The following is a 17,563-nucleotide window of genomic DNA, read 5'->3' on the forward strand; positions in this document are numbered from 1 at the left end:
GCAGGAAAAATGTTCCCAATGTTGGGCGAGTCCAGAACCAGGGGCCACAGTCGTAGAATAAAGGGGAGGCCATTTAAGACTGAAGTGAGAATAAACGTTTTCACCCAGATAGTTGTGAATTTGTGGAATTCCCTGCCACAGAGGGCAGTGGAGGCCAAATCACTGGATGGATTTAAGAGAGTTAAATAGAGCTCTAGGGGCTAGTGGAGTCAAGGGATGTGGGGAGAAGGCAGGCACAGGTTATTGATTGGGGACGATCAGCCATGATCACAATGAATGGCGATGCTGGCTCAAAGGTCCAAACGGCCTCCTCCTGCACATATTACATGTTTCTATGTAATCATTCTAAATGGTGACATGGGCACAGGAGTGGGTGAACTTGCATCTGAACTCCTGTAGCTTAACTGAACACCCGCACAAGATCGATTATCAATTTCACCATCAATAGAGCATCACTTTATTTTGGTTACTTTTCTTTAGAGATACAGCGTGGAAACAGGCCCTTCAGCCCATGGTGACCGGTGATCAACCTGTACACTAGCACCGTACTACACACTAGGGACTGTTCGAGGAAACCGGAGCACCCATAGAAAATCCACATGGTTACAGGGAAAACATACAAACTAGGAGCGTTCTCGCATATTCCAAAGAGATGCAAGTTTGTATCATAATTAGTTTCTGTAAATTGCCCCTAGTTTGAAGGGCATAAAACTAATGTACAGGTGACTGATGGACTCTGTGGGCTGAAGGGCTCGTTTCCATCCAGAATCTATGCTAATCTATGTAAAAGACTGTGCATCTACCCTATCGATTCCCCTCATCATCTTATACACCTATATAAGATCACCCCTCATCCAACTATGCTTCAAGGGATTCTGTCCTAGCTCCCTAACCTCTCCCTATAGCTCAGGACCTCAAGTCCTAGCAACATCCTCATAAATCTTATTTGCATTCTTTCCAGCATAATACCATCTTTCCTATAAACTGAACACTATCCTCCAAATGTGACCTCACAACGCTCCTGTACAATTATAATGCAAAGTCCCAATTTCTAAACTCAATTCCCTGAAGGCCAGCATGCCAAGATCCATCTTCACCATGCTATCTACCTGAGGCCTCTATCAAGGTTCTATATACCTGTACTCCTTGTCCCTCCTTGTACTCTCCAAGATCTCACTATTCACTGTGAAGGTCATGCCTAGTTTGACTTCCCAAAGTGCACCTCACACTTCACCTGAATTTAACTGTATTTGTCATTCCTTGACCCAGCTGCCCAGATGATGAAGATCTCCCTGTAATTCTTGATTACCATCTTCACTGTCTACAATACCACTTATTTTAATGTCATGTGCAAATCTACAACCATGCCTTATATATCCTCATTCAAATCATTATGCTGGATCATGCTGGATTTTAGCACTGACTTCATGCAGGTACAACTTGATAAACTTTCAGTGAAATCTTTGCTGTTCTTCTTTGCAAGGCTGGTTACTGTTAAACAACGTTTGCTTTGGTCGCCAAAATTGCAACAGCTGTAACTTGTCACATGGTCTGCATTGTAAGGCGAGGGCGCTAAGAATGGAATGTTTCCTAATTTACAAATAAACCATAACATTCGGGACTGTTCTTTTACTTTGATATTTTAGAGACATTTGTCTCGGGAAATACAGATAGAACACGGATAAGGCGAAGAAATTAAGGTTGCCTTTTATTATTTTAACAACAGAGAAACATCTTCATCCACTGATCCCGTGGATCAAATCATGAAGCAAGCTCGACAAATGTTACTTCGCCACTGCTGAGAATGAAGCAACACTCCGTCAACAAGGCAGTGGACTCGCTCAGTCATCCTCACCACACAGGATCCGTCTTCAAACTGCAAAAGAAGGAGTTGGCTTCGTCAGTAGTAATTCAAACCTGAACACTACTCCCTCCCACTTCACATCTACTGAACCCCCCTCCGATCCATTGGTATCTTTTGTCCCACTTCCAGTCCCCCTGTCACCCAGTTCCTGCCCTCTCCTCCGTCTACTGATCACCCACCCTTCTCCACTCTGGTCCCCCCCCCCCCCCCCCCCCAGTTTTTCCTCCCTCCACACCCCATTCCCTCTGCCCCTATCCCTCCATTTCATTCCCCACATTCCTTTCTCATCAGGTGCCACCATTTGTTCCTTTTAGTCTTCTCTACTTATCGCTTCCAACATTATTACTATCCCCACCCTTCTCGCCCCCATTTGACTATCTGCCAATTAACCCCGTCCGCGTCTGGACCAGCTACTAACACATCCCAGGTCTTGTGCAGGAATACAGGTGGAAGGGGTTAGGGGGAGGGGAGAGGGAGAAATGTGTGGGCATGCAGGTGGGGCACAGGGACGACGGGAGGGGTGAAAGCTCAGGGGGAAGGGTGGGGTGTTTATTAAAGAACAATGTATGAATGGAAAGCCTCTTGTTGGGAGCAGATGCAGCAGATATGGAGAAATTGAGAGTAGGGGATGGTGTCTTTGCAAGAGTGGGTGGGAGGAGGTGTCGTCCACATAACTATGGGAGTCAGGGGGTTTGGAGTAGGCGTCAGTTGATAGTTTGTCCTCTATGTTGGAGACAAAGATTAAAAAAGGGGAGAGGTGTCAGAGATATGAATTTGAGGGGAGGGCGGAAGTTAGTGATAAAGTTGATTAAATCAATGAGATCTGCACGGGTGCAGGTGGCAGCTCCGTTGCAGTCATCAATGTAGCGGAGAAAGAGTTGGGGGATGGTGCCAGTGTACATTTCATAAGATCATAAGTAATAGGAGTAGAATTGTGCCATTCGGCCCTTCAAGTCTATGACGCCATTCGATCATGGCTGATTATATTCCTAACCCCATTCTCCTGCCTTCTCCCCATAACCTCTCACACCCTTACTAACCATTTGTTCAACAAAGCCAACAAAAAGGATGGAACCTCGGCTGGAAACCTGTCAACACACGTGAACTGCCGCGTGTACCTTATCAACATGCGTGACCCACAGCTGGCATCTTGTCTACACACATGTAGCACAGCTGGCATCCTGTCAACACGCATGTAGCACAACTGGCATCCTATCTACACGCATGTAGCACAGTCGGTATCCTGTCTACATGGACACACCTGAAGCTGAGGGTCTCCCTCCGGACTCACCCTCACTTTATTTTACTCTTGGTTTGCTCGGTGCAATGCGCCAAGATCTCACTGAGTGTAGGTCGCGGGGGGATTTCCGGAATTTTCTTTCGTCTTTCCTCCTCTTGGACGGTGCCACCTAATTAAAGAAAATTAATACATTTTCATACACAGGACAGGCACAAGAAGACACACCTCCGCAAGGCTTGAGCAGGGGTGACTTGGCCAGCATATGCACACCATGTATATGTAGACACATACACATCTCAAACGTATTCATGTACACTCACCATGTATTTGTACAGATGTGTGCACTCCCGCACACACGAACACGCACGGACCTTAGATGTACATTAGCACATGTACACATGTGCCTTGAGCTCGAGTTTGAGTTTATTGTCACGTGTACCGAGGTTCTGCAAGTCAAGAACCAGGGGCCACAGTCTTAGAATAAAGGGGAGGCCATTTAAGACTGAGGTGAGAAATTTTTTTTCACCCAGAGAGTTGTGAAATTGTGGAATTCCGGAATTCCCTGCCACAGAGGACAGTGGAGGCCAAATCACTGGATGGATTTAAGAGAGAGTTAGTTAGATAGAGCTCTAGGGGCTAGTGGAATCAAGGGATATGGGGAGAAGGCAGGCATGGGTTATTGATTGGGGACGATCAGCCATGATCACAATGAATGGCGGTGCTGGCTCAAAGGGCCAAATGGCCTCCTCCTGCACCTATTTTCTATGTTTCTATGTTTCTATGTACAGTGAAAAGTTTTTATGACACGTTAACTAGTCAGTGGAAAGCAATACATGATTAGGGGGCACTCTAGTTTAGAATACTCTGCCCAGGGGAGAAGTCTGTGTTTGTTTGTTCATTTGTTCCGGTGAAGGCGCTGGGCACACGGCAGACAGGCAACAGTCGCCTGTCTTTTTAATTTCACTTGTAATTTCAAGTTTTTGTGTACCTTGTGTGATGTGACTGTCGGCAGAACAATTTCTATCCGGGGATGAATAAAGTTTTATCAATCAATCAACTTCTCTACAATGAAAGCCAAATTGATGTTTTTGTTCTCAACTACTTATTTGACCTGTCTGTTAACATTTCAAGCACTAGATGGAACAACAAGTCCAACATTGGCCTTCACTCATTTGCAAGCGTTCTCCACTTAGATTATAATTTGCCTTTTGACTCCTCTTACCAAACTGCACATGATACCTGATTACAATCAAGCCATCCGCAGTGTACAGATACATGATAAAAGGTATAATGTTTAGTGCAAGATCAAACCAGTGAAGTCTGAGGGTTTCCAGTGAGATAGATAGTAGCTCAGAATCACTCTCTAGTTGGTGATAGGATGGCTCTGTTGCCTGATAACAGCTGGGAAGAAACTTCCTGAATCTGGACCTGTGTGTTTTCACACTTTTGCATCTCTTGCCTGATGAGAGAGAGAGAGAAGTAGGAGTGACCAGGGTGAGACTCATTATTGATCATGCTGGTGGCCTTGCGAGGCAGCGTGAAGTGTCGATGGAGTCATTGGAAGGGAGGTTGGTTTGTGTGGTGGTCTAGGCTGCAATTTTATGCGGTGTTCGATGGAGCTGTTCCCATCCTGATAAAATGCATTCTAAGGCGCATCTATATCCACCTAGAACCTGCCGCAGAAACACAATATTCTCATCACAACACTTATTACCGTATCGATGGCAAACTTGGAAACTTTGGTACATTCTCTACACCAGGTGATTAATGTAAATAGTAATCAATTGTTGGCCAAGAGCTGATCCCTGGGGTACTCCACCAATTACATTTCTCCAACCTAAAAAAATACCCTTTCATTCCAACCCTGTATCTACTTAGCAGCCAGTTTTCAATCTACTTCCTCCAATAACTTGGGCTCTCAATAGGAACCTGAGGGGTAACTTTATCACGTGTATGGAGTGAGCTGTCAGGGGTGGTAATTGAGGCAGGTACTCATGCAACATTTAAGAAACATTTAAACACGTAAATGGATAGGAAAGGTTTAGAGGGATATGGGTTAAACACAGGCAGGTGAGACTAGTGTAAACCTATTCCTTCTTGCCAGAGATACTGCCTGTCCCGAAGATTTTTGTGTCTATCTTCGGTTTAAACCAGCATCTACAGTTCCTTCCTACATGTAGATGGGACATGTTGGCCAGTGTGGGCAAGTTGGGCCAAAGGGCCTGTTTCCACTCTATAGGACTCTATGACTTACTTTTGCAGCAGCCTCTTATGTAGTTGTTGTTGGTCACTTATTCTCGAGTAAGACATGACATCTAGTCCAGTGTGTTACGATGTGTACTGATTAGACCAATCTGGACTCAAACGTGCGTTCCACACAGGGCACTGAGCTGCAGTCGATGATGTAGCATCAGTGGTTCTTTATTTATCAAGATTCTCTTTTGCTCTTTGCTTCCTCCACTCCAGCTCCCTCATATGATGCAACACCACATTCCCAAAACAGGACAATCCCGTGCCTGCTGCTCCCGGTGGTGTGAGAATGTTGAAACGCTTCAGGGATGGTTGAAGAGACTCTTTGAACCTCTTTTCCTGTCTCCCACGTGACCTGGGGTACTCCCACCCATTACAGTCTGCTCTCTGTAAGTGGCTGAAGATAGACACAAAAAGCTGGAGTAACTTAGTGGGACAGGCGGCATATCTGGAAAGAAGGAATGGGTGTCGTTTCGGGTCGAGACCTTCTCCAGCTCCGGGTCCAGACATCCCAGTGTGGACCCACCCCGAATTATAGGTCTCGGGCACTCCGTATGTGGCTGCTTAGTATTCTGTCATCAGACACTGTGACATCTCCTGCCCACCTGACCTGAGATTCTTCCAGCAATGTGTAAATGCTGGGAGGTTTGTCTGGGACAGAATCCGTGTGTCTGGAATCTCATCATGCCACGTGATGTGAAGTATTCTGCATACACATATCATGTGGAAGAGGCTCAACACTGTCTATGTCTCACAAGTCAAGAGTAAGGCAGGTGTGACGTCCTTCAGCTTGGTCTTTAGAATGATTCTTCTTTGGTCCCATTCGTTGAAAAACTTTAGCTATTGTGCTGTTGAGTTCATCATCAACATGGACTTATGTTGTGAGACTGTTGCCACAGTATGTAAACATAGAGATATGGAGTCATACAGCATGGAAACAGGTCTATTGGCTCAACTTGCCCATTCTGACCAAGATGCCCCATCAACACTAGATCCATATGTCCACGTTTGGCCCATATCTCTCTAAACTTTTCCCATCTATGAAACTGTCCAAATGTTTTATTTTCACGTTGTTATAGCACCTGCCCCAACTACCTCCTCTGTCAGTTCGTTCCAAATACCCTCTGTGTGAAAAAGTTGTCCCTTCAGTTCCAATTACATCTTTCCCCTCTCACCTTAAACCTTAAATGTCCACTAGATCTTGATTCCCCTACTCTGGGTAAAAGACTCTGTGCATCTACCCTATCTATTCCCCTCGTGATCTTATACACCTCTGCAAGATCAGCCTCAACCTCCTGTGGTCCGAATAAAGTCCTAGCCTGCCCAACCGCCCCCTATAGCTCAGGCTGTCAATTCCTGGTAACATCCTTGTCAATCTTCTCTGCACTCTTTTCAGTTTAATGATATATTTTCTATAGCAGGGTGGTCAAAACTGAATACACTACTCCAAATGTGATCTGAGCAACATATTGTACAATTGTAACATAATATATCCCAACTTCTATTCTCAATACCCTGACTGATGTAGATTGACTACCCAAACTACCTGTGATGACACTTTCTTTTTTTTTTTTGTTTATTTTATTAGAAGTTAATACAATACAAAACAATACAGTGGCACTTAATTTTAGGTGCCAACTATGTCATACCGTAATCCATTCTATGTACAACCTCTAGTTTTATGTTATGAGAAGGAAGTAAGCAAGACAAGAAAAAGAAAACAATAGAAAGGGGAAAGAGTGGAAAAATAGATGGTAGAGAATAGAAAAATGTGAAGTGTGTATATAAAAAATAAAAATAAAAAAATAAAATAAAAAAGAAAAGGTGGAAAGTAGAAATAGAAGAAAAGGCCCCTTAAAAGAGAATTTTTCAAATCTATATTCGGAGATGTAGATCTATCCACGTCATGAACTGAAATCAGCAATCCTTATGGTACCGCTGCATCACATGATTCCAAAAAGTCGATGAAAGGAGACCAACTCCTTAAGAATTGGTCATATTTATCTATTAGTCGGAGTCTCATTTCTTCAAGGCGTGCTATGTCCATCATATTCCTAATCCACATTTTAACAGTTGGTATGGTTGTATTTTTCCAAAATTTAAGTATCAATTTCTTTCCAATTATTAACCCATAATTAAAAAAAACATTTTGGTCTTTATTTAAATTGGTATCTTCTCCTATTATTCCAAATATAATCCATTCCATTTTGGGTTCTATTCTTGACTTGAAGAGCTTTGTAAATATATCAAATATATCACTCCAAAATTTATTCAACTTTGTACATCCTACAAATGAATGTGTTATATTAGCGTTTTGAAACAAACATTTATCGAATCTGGGAGAGACGTTTGGATAAAATTTATTCAACCTCGTTTTTGAATAATATAGTCTATGTAATAATTTGAATTGAATTGAATTATGTCTTGTATTAATAGAACAGTTATGTGTATTCATCAAATACTTTTCCCATCTATCCTTCGAGATCTTTATCATTAGCTCATGTTCATTGTGATGCCACTTTCAAGGAACCATGTACCTGGACTCCTAGATCCTTGTGCCCTACAACACTCCACAGAGCTGTGAAGATCCTGCCCTGATTTAACTTCCCAAAACACAACGCATCTCATTTATTTGCATTACTCAGCCCACCTGATCAAGACCCTGTCAAAAATTTTGATAACCATCTTCACTATCTACAATACCACCTACGACAGTGTAATCGGCAAACTTACTAATTATGCCTTGTACACTCAGATTCCAGAGGCTCACCACTAGTCATAGGCCTCCAGTTAGAAAAATAACCTTCCACCATCACCCTCTTCATTCCATGAAGCCAATTTTCAATTCAATCGGCTAACTCTCCCTGGATCCATACAATTCCATCCTCCAGAGCAGCCTCTTATACTAAATGCCTTGTTGAAATCCATATAGACAGCATCCACAGCTTTGCTCTCATCATTCTTCTTTGCTTACATCTACAAAAAACTCAATCAGATTCATGAGGCACAATCTCCCACGTACAAAACCATGCTGACTATCCATAATCAGCCCCGGCCTATCCAAATGCATGTATATCTTATCCCTCAGAATCCCCACATGTAACTTGCCTACCACAGACGTTAGACTCACTGGTCTATAGTTCGCAGTTTTTTTGTTGCAGCTCTTTTTAAATAGAGGCACAGCATTAGTCACCCTCCATTCTTCTGGCACCTCACCCATGTCTAATTTTGATTCATATATCTCAGCCAGGGCACCTGCAATTTCTTCTCCAGTTTCCCAAAGCGTAGGTCCATGAAGATTTGCCTGAATTCTTTGAGGATGTTACAGGTCAGCTTCAGAATGCCACTGACCATTCGCTTGTTTAGGCTGCGGGCTGGAGTAGAATTTAATTTGCTTTGTGCTTATTGTGAGGCCAAAGATGCCACAGGGATTGGCAAATGTTTCCAAGCTTTCCTGCAAGTCATGCTCTGAGCTTGCATTGTGCACAGTCACCAGCAGAGAGGAAGTGGTTTCTCAGACTTTGTTTTTCACACTGTCACACAGCACTTGGGCTCTTAATTTAAGCTTATTGATTATTTCTATATTATACCATGTCAACTCTCCCTGTCACATACGCAAAGGTTCCAGGCAAATCTTCCTAGGTATACACAAACATGCTTATAAGGCCACAGGGTACATATAATATTCATGCCTAATATCCTATGGAGAGCGCACCCATCAAAACACATGAATGTACTCGGATGGCCTGAGTGCACCCTATATAAACCTGTTATATATATGGACAAAATGGTCTGAAGGCTATATATATATATATATATAGTCATAGAGAATGGAAAAAGGTCCTTCAGACCATTTTGTCCATGCTTGTCTGTCAGATCATAGTGCAGTTATATTTGATGCATCTCTGCCTTTGTCTCCCTCGAAATATCATCTTCCTGTTTGCTACTCCCCTACATAAACTCATTGATTGCCAGTAAGTTCTCTGAGGCACTTTTCACTGCTCCCAACATCTGCAAGGCTTCTCCCCCCCAACTCAGCACTGACGATCTCATGATTTTATTCAATTCCACTTGCTCTTCAATCCAGGATTCTGTTGTTCCTCTTAAAGTGAAAAAGACTAAGCCTAAAGGTTGGCCTTGGCTCAATGACACCACCAGTGCCCTAAGAAGAGAGTGCAGAAAATCAGAACGGAAGTATAAACGTGATAAGTTTCAAATTTCCTTCGAATTTCTGAGAAACAATCTTCTCAAATACCAGGAAGCAGTAAAGTCTGTGAGAACACAATACTTTTCTGACCTTATTTCCAAAAACGCTCAAAATTCCAAGGTCCTATTTAGTACTATTACCTCTGTCATATGTCCCGCCCCCAGTACTAGCTTAGCTGGGTCCCCTGCAAAGTGCGAAGAATTCTCTACTTTTTTCAACAGTAAAGTTGAGAACATTAGAACAAATATGTCCCCTCCCACCAGTGACCTAGTTGTCTCTTTGGTCTGTTCTTCTAAATGAGACTGTTTCCAACCCGTTACTCCACCCTCCCTTGTAAAGCTGGTCTCCACTATGAAACCTACAACCTGCCCCACGTTGTTCCCACTGCCCTTCTGAAGGATGGCTTTGCAATAGTCGGCCCCAGTATCCTCTCTATCATCAACAGTTCTCTGGCCACTGGCGCTGTTCCAACCTGTTTCAAGCACGCGATGGTCCAGCCCCTCCTGAAAAAACCTAGCCTAGACCCCACCTTGCCTAGTAACTACAGACCTATTTCCAAACTGCCTTTCCTCTCAAAAGTCCTTGAATAGGTCATTCTAGACCAACTAATGCCTTATCTACAGCAAAATGCCATCCTGGAAAGTTTCCAATCAGGTTTCAGGGCCCACCACAGCACAGAGTCGGCCTTGTTGAAGGTACACAACGACTTCCTTCTTGCCATTGACTCCAGCGACTGTGCAATCCTGCTCCTTCTCGACCTCAGCGCAGCATTTGATACAGTGGACCATACCATCCTAATTGATCGTCTCCGGTACGGGGTTGGTGTTGATTGCATTGCCTTGAGAAGGTTTGTTTCCTACCTAAAAAATAGGAGTTTCTCTACTAACATAGGCAATTCTTTCTCTTCCCAGCTAGCCTTTTCTTTGTGGTTCCACAAGGCTCCATCCTAGGCCCCATTCTCTTCTCCCTGTACATGCTCCTCCTCGGCCAAGTCATTCAAAGGCATGGCATTTCTTTCCACTGCTATGCAGATGATACACAGCTCTATCTCCCCCTGGAACCCAACAACCGGTCTAATTTAAACAACCTCATGCACTGCCTCAATGGTTTAAAATGCTGGATGGCTCAGAACTTACTCCAACTTAACGAGAGCAAGTCTGAGGTCATCCTACTCGGCCCCTCCGACTCCATCGAAACGATAACAGGCAGCCTTGGAAGCATAACCTCCTTAGTGAAACCGCACGTCAAAAACCTTGCCGTGATATTTGACTCCGCATTAAAGTTTGTCAAGCAAGTCAACTCCGTGGTAAAAACTGGTTTCTTCCAGCTTCGAACCATAGCTAAAATCAAATCATTCCTCAAATCATCCACGCATTCATCTCCTCCCGCCTTGACTACTGCAACTCCCTATACACTGGCATCAGCCAATCATCCCTGTCCCGCCTGCAATTGGTCCAAAACGCCGCAGCGAGACTTCTGATGGGCACCCGTAAAAGGGACCATATCACCCCAATCCTGGCCTCTCTCCACTGGCCTCCCTGTATGGTACAGAATCAACCTCACAATGCCTTTGCACTCGGCCCAACTGCCTCCAGGCCCCCCCCCCCCCCCCCCCCGGCCCAAACCCCCCCCCCCCCCCGCCTGGCCCCGCACGGTGAGCTCACAATGCCTTTGCACCTGGCCTGGGGGACGGGGGGGGGGGAGGTAGGGGGGGCCGGGGGGCCGGGGGAGGGGACGGGGTTGGGGGGGCTGGGTGTGGGGAGGTGCAGGGGGGACGCTTCATTTCCAGAACATTCTGAATGCGTGACGCATGGTTGCATTTCGCTTTCTCTGTCTCTACCCCATCTCTCTCTCTCTCCCCATCTCTCTCTCTCTCCCCATCTCTCTCTCTCGCCCCTCCCTCTTTCTCTCCCCTTCCTCTCCCCACCCCCCACTGCCCTCCCCCACCCTCCCTCCCCTAAACCCCCTTCCCCCTCACCTCCACCCCTCCCCACCCCCTTCCCTCCACCCCAGCCCCTCCCCACCCTCCCTTCCCCCCTACCTCTCCACCCCAGCCCACCCTCCCTTCCCCCCTACCTCTCCCCCTCCCTTCCCTCCTCTCCCCCTTCCCCCCTCTCTCCCTCTCTCTCCTCCCCTCTCTCTCCTCCCCTCTCTCTCCTCCCATCTCTCTCACCCCTCCTCCCCCACCCTCCCCCCCTCGCCCACCTTCCCTCTCCTCCGCCCCTCCACCCCCCTCTCCCTCGGTCTCTTGCCCTTGTGTCTCATCCCCTTTCTCTCCCCATTCTCTCTCTGCCCTCACTCTCGAACCCCCTCCCCCCCTCCCTCTCTAGACGGGCCTGCGAGCTGGGGGCTATGCGTCAGTGGATTGGGCGGTTATGGGGTAAAAGGAGCAAATTAATAATATTAATATCTCAAGGGGGGCAGTTAGCGTGTGTGACGCCGCATGCCGCCCTGCCTCCAGCCCCCCCCCCCCCCCCCCCCCCCCGCAACCACACGTTGGGGGAACAGACCCAACGGGTCTGCACGGTCTAGTCATATCTCATATCTCATATAATATATAAAACTCTCGCCCCAGATTCCAAAACGGAACTCCGTCCGTCCGGCACCCTGGCCCACTCCCTTTGCTGGCGCGCTCCCTGTGATTCTCCGCAACTCCGAAACCGGACGCAGTACCGCCCGCGTCTTTTCGACTTCGGAAGAGATTTCGCTTTTCTTTCTAAGTATGCGCTTCTCATTCCATTCCGTCGTGTTTAAGCGCACGTTTTAAATCAAAACCTTACCCACCCCCCCCCCCCCCCCCCCCAAAAATCTCAAAACTAAACTGGCTTCTCACCCACACAAGCCTCACCAGCACCAGCCCCTGCTGAACATTCCATCGTGTGATGTCACAATGCCCAATGCTCACAGATGCCCAATCGGAATGGAGCCATTTACATATGCCAAAGCAGGAGCCCCAGCCAATGGTGAACGTTCCATCGTGTGATGTCACAATGCCCAGTGCTCATAGACATCGTTGCCATAGTGACAGTACAGAGAGTCAGATGAGGGCCGAGGAGCCTTCAAAACAACATGAGATGTTCCCATATTGTGTGTGTGAAAATATTTTCACCCCTGAACCTCGATAAGAACACCACCTGCACATCTTAATTAAATTAGAGAAAAACGGAAAAGAGGTCGGGCATTTACACTTTTAAGGCTCTGTGTGTGTCGAAGCTTCGTGTGTGTGATGCCGCACCGCTAACACCCCCACCACCCCCCCCACGCGTTGCCGAGACGGACCCGACTTCGACGACTTCAAGATACGCTATTTTAAGACGGCAGGGACCCGACTTCGACGACCAAATCTCCCCTGGGGGCTACAGGTAGGGAACGGTCTTTATGCACTTTTCCAACTCTGTGTGTGGGGGTGGTTAGTGTGTGTAAGGCCCCCCCCCCCCCCATTGGGGGCTATTGGGGGCCGCAGGACCGCCCACGTCTTTTCCACTTCGTCAGAGATTTCGCTTTTCTTTCTAAGTATGCGCTTCTCATTTCATTCCGTCGTGTTTAAGCGCACGTTTTTAATGGATAACATACCCCCCCCCCCCCCAATATTTCAAAACTAAACTGTCTTCACACCCACAGAAGCTTCACCAGCCCCCGCCCCTGCTGAACGTTCCAACGTGTGATGTCACAATGCCCAATGCTCACATACGCCAAAGGGTAATGCCTTCCCCCCCCCCCCCCCAGTTTTTCAAATACAAACTGGCTTCTCCCCCATACAAGCAGACATTTCGGTAGACATTTCACTTTCCCTTCCAGCTATCCACTCCTCATTACATTTCGTTATGTTTATGTCCATTGTTTTAATGAAAACAATCTCCTCCCCCCCCCCCCCCCCTCACTCATTTTGTCGCCTCCTGCTGGCCAGCGACCATAACGGCTGCTGGCGCCCGTAGCACAACCTCAAGCGACGCCATTTAAAAACGGCCTTTCGGGGACGGCACTACTTCGAGGACCACGTCTCCCGTGAGGGCTGCGGGTAGGCAACTGCTGCGTTGGGGCATTACACTTTTAAGGCTCTGTGTGTGGGCATGCTTCGTGTGTGTGATGCCGCCCCGCCCCACCCCCCCCCCCCCCCCCCCCCCGCGTTGCCGAGACGGACCCGACTTCGACGACTTCAAGATACGCCATTTTAAGACGGCCGGAACCCGACTTCGACGACCACGTCTCCCCTGGGGGCTACAGGTATAGAACGGTCTTTATACACTTTTCCAACTCTGTGTGTGGGGGTGGTTAGTGTGTGTGATGCCGCCCCCCACCCCCCCCCAGTGGGGGCTACGGGTAGGGAACGGCTGCGTTGGGGGATCAGACCCAACGGGTTTGCCATTGGTCGTCGTGTTTAAGTGCACGTTTTTAATCAAATCCTAACCCACCCCCCCCCCCAATATTTCAAAAATAAACTGGCTTCTCACCCATAGAAGCAGCACCAGCCCCAGCCCATGGTGAACGTTCCATCGTGTTATGTCACAATGCCCGATGTTCAAATACATCGTTGCCATAGAGGGAGTACAGAGAATTTACTAGCTTATTTTTAAAAAAAAAACATTTTATTGCATTTCATTGTTATTTTCTTTATTTTTATCAATTTGAATTTACTAATTTAACTGTTCATTATAAATCTTCAGGAGTGCATTTCATTTTTAACATTAACATTTTATTGTTAAATTCAATATTTGTATTTCATTGAATTGATTTATTTCTCACTTAACATTACTTTTAAAGACTAATAATTTCAACACCGCTCCCTCCCCCTCACCCCTCTCCACCTCCGATCCCACACCACCCCTCCCTCCACACTTTTCCCCCTCTCCCTCCTCATCTTTGTGTGTGACGACAAACGCACCACCCCTCCCCCTCTCCCTCCTCATCTTTGTGTGTGACGACAAACGCACCACCCCCCCCCCCCCCCCCCTTTGGTGCAGGAGGCGCGCGCACAGCATCTTGAACGCTCAGCAAATGTTTGAATTCTTCACTAACCGTCATTCTGACTTTGCTTGTGAAGACAGGAGTCGTGGATTGCATTTGTCTGACAATAATAATCAGCTTTATTTTTATTGGATAGAATTTATTTGTTTCACATCAACCTGATCATTATATAAATCTTAAAAAGTCAATTTAATTTACAGGCTTATTTTTTAAAAAAAAAGATTTTATTGCATTTCATTGTTATTTTCTTTATTTTTATCAATTTGAATTTACTAATTTAACTGTTCATTATAAATCTTCAGGAGTGCATTTCATTTTTAACATTAACATTTTATTGTTAAATTCAATATTTGTATTTCATTGAATTGATTTATTTCTCACTTAACATTACTTTTAAAGACTAATAATTTCAACACCCCTCCCTCCCCCTCACCCCTCTCCACCTCCGATCCCACACCCCCCCTCCCTCCACACTTTTCCCCCTCTCCCTCCTCATCTTTGTGTGTGACGACAAACGCACCACCCCCCCCCCCCCCCCCCCCTTTGGTGCAGGAGGCGCTCACACATCATCTTGAACGCTCAGCGATTGTTTGAATTCTTCACTAACCGTCATTCTTACTTTGCTTGTGAAGACAGGAGTCGTGGATTGCATTTGTCTGACGATAAAAATCAGCTTTATTTTTATTGGATTGAATTTATTTGTATCACATCAACCTGCTCATTATATAAATCTTAAAAATTCCATTTAATTTACAAGCTTATTTTTAAAGAATAACATTTTATTGCATTTCATTGTAATTTTCTTTATTTTTATCAATTTGAATTTACTAATTTAACTGTTCATTATAAATCTGTGTGTGGGGGTGGTTAGTGTGTGTGATGCCGCCCCCCCCCCCCCAGTGGGGGCTACGGGTAGGGTACGGCTGCGTTGGGGGATCAGACCCAACGGGTTTGCCATTGGTCGTCGTGTTTAAGTACACGTTTTTAATCAAATCCTTCACCCCCCCCCCCAATATTTCAATAATAAACTGGCTTCTCACCCATAGAAGCATCACCAGCCCCAGCCCCTGGTGAACGTTCCATCGTGTGATGTCACAATGCCCGATGCTCACAGATGTCCAATCGGAATGGATTCATTTACATATGCCTTTGCAGGAGCACAAGCACTTGGTGAACGTTCCATTGTGTGATGTCACAATGCCCAATGTTCAAATACATTGTTGCCATAGAGGGAGTACAGAGAAGGTTCACCAGACTGATTTCTGGGATGTCAGGACTTTCATATGACGAAAGACTGGATAGACTCGGCTTGTACATGCAAGAATTTAGAAGATTGAGGGGGTATCTTATAGAAACTTACAAAATTCTTAAGGGGTTCAACAGGCTAGATGCAGGAAGATTGTTCCAGATGTTGGGGAAGTCCAGAACAAGGGGTCACAGTTTAAGGATAAGGGGTAAATCTTTTAGGCCCGAGATGAGAAAAACATTTTTCACACAGAGAGTGGTGAATCTCTGGAATTCACTGGCACAGAAGGTAGTTGAGGCCTGTTCATTGGCTGTATTTAAGAGGGAGTTAGATGTGGTCCTTGTGACTAAAGGGATCAGGGGGTATGGAGAGAAGGCAGGTACAGGATACTGAGTTGGATGATCAGCCACGATCATATTGAATGGTGGTGCAGGCTCGAAGGGCCGAATGGCCTACTCCTGCACTTAATTTCAATGGTTCTATGTTTCCCTCTCCGCACCCCTCTCCCACCCATCCCTCTCTCCCCCACCCCCCTTCCCTCTCTACGCCACCCCCTTCCTCCTACCCCTCTGTCCCTCTTCCATCACTCCCCCTACCCCTCTCCACCTCCCTCTCCACTCTTTCCCCTCTCTCCCCCACCCCTCTCCCCCTCCCTCCCTCCTTCCCTACCTCCCCATCCTCCCCCTCCACCACATCTATCTCCCCATCCCCCTCTCTCACCCCCTACCCCGCTCTCCTTTCCCTCCCAAATCTGTCCCATTTCCTCCACCTCCTCTCCCCTCCCTCCCCTCTTCACATCCCCCCTCCCTCCCCCCACCTGTGTGTTTGGGGGTTGGTTAATATGAGTTTGATGCCGCAGCCCCCCCCCCCCCCCCCCCCCCCCTGCAAAACGCCGTTGGGGAAACAGACCCAACGGGTCTGCACTTGGTCTAGTAATATATAAAACTCTCGCCCCAGATTCCAAAACGGAACTCCGTCCGTCCGGCACCCTGGCCCACTCCCTTTGCTGGCGCGCTCCCTGTGATTCTCCGCAACTCCGAAACCGGACGCAGTACCGCCCGCGTCTTTTCGACTTCGGAAGAGATTTCGCTTTTCTTTCTAAGTATGCGCTTCTCATTCCATTCCGTCGTGTTTAAGCGCACGTTTTAAATCAAAACCTTACCCACCCCCCCCCCCCCCCCCCCCCAAAAATCTCAAAACTAAACTGGCTTCTCACCCACACAAGCCTCACCAGCACCAGCCCCTGCTGAACATTCCATCGTGTGATGTCACAATGCCCAATGCTCACAGATGCCCAATCGGAATGGAGCCATTTACATATGCCAAAGCAGGAGCCCCAGCCAATGGTGTACGTTCCATCGTGTGATGTCACAATGCCCAGTGCTCATAGACATCGTTGCCATAGTGACAGTACAGAGAGTCAGATGAGGGCCGAGGAGCCTTCAAAACAACATGAGATGTTCCCATATTGTGTGTGTGAAAATATTTTCACCCCTGAACCTCGATAAGAACACCACCTGCACATCTTAATTAAATTAGAGAAAAACGGAAAAGAGGTCGGGCATTTACACTTTTAAGGCTCTGTGTGTGTCGAAGCTTCGTGTGTGTGATGCCGCACCGCAAACCCCCCCACCACCCCCCCCACGCGTTGCCGAGACGGACCCGACTTCGACGACTTCAAGATACGCTATTTTAAGACGGCAGGGACCAGACTTCGACGACCAAATCTCCCCTGGGGGCTACAGGTAGGGAACGGTCTTTATGCACTTTTCCAACTCTGTGTGTGGGGGT

At 46.6% G+C, this 17,563-nt stretch overlaps 1 protein-coding gene across 3 annotated transcripts in view; it reads right to left on the reverse strand.

Moving 5' to 3' along the window:
* Positions 1–1,684: 1,684 nt before the first annotated feature.
* ncf1 (neutrophil cytosolic factor 1) overlaps positions 1,685–17,563 on the reverse strand; it is a 143,075-nt gene continuing 127,196 nt past the window's right edge. Inside the window, exons 11-12 of one of the 3 annotated variants that reach the window (XM_033045553.1) lie at positions 3,162–3,273; positions 1,685–1,876 (exon numbers count right to left, since the gene is read on the reverse strand). In XM_033045553.1, the coding sequence (XP_032901444.1) occupies positions 1,852–1,876; positions 3,162–3,273 (137 nt within the window). In that variant the 3' untranslated portion in view covers positions 1,685–1,851. Of the gene's footprint in view, positions 1,877–3,125; positions 3,274–17,563 lie in introns of all 3 variants that reach the window. The other 2 variants (XM_033045554.1, XM_033045555.1) reach the window with 2 other exon arrangements.

Source organism: Amblyraja radiata, chromosome 28, assembly GCF_010909765.2.
Source record: "Amblyraja radiata isolate CabotCenter1 chromosome 28, sAmbRad1.1.pri, whole genome shotgun sequence".
NCBI classification, from domain to species: Eukaryota; Metazoa; Chordata; class Chondrichthyes; order Rajiformes; family Rajidae; genus Amblyraja; species Amblyraja radiata.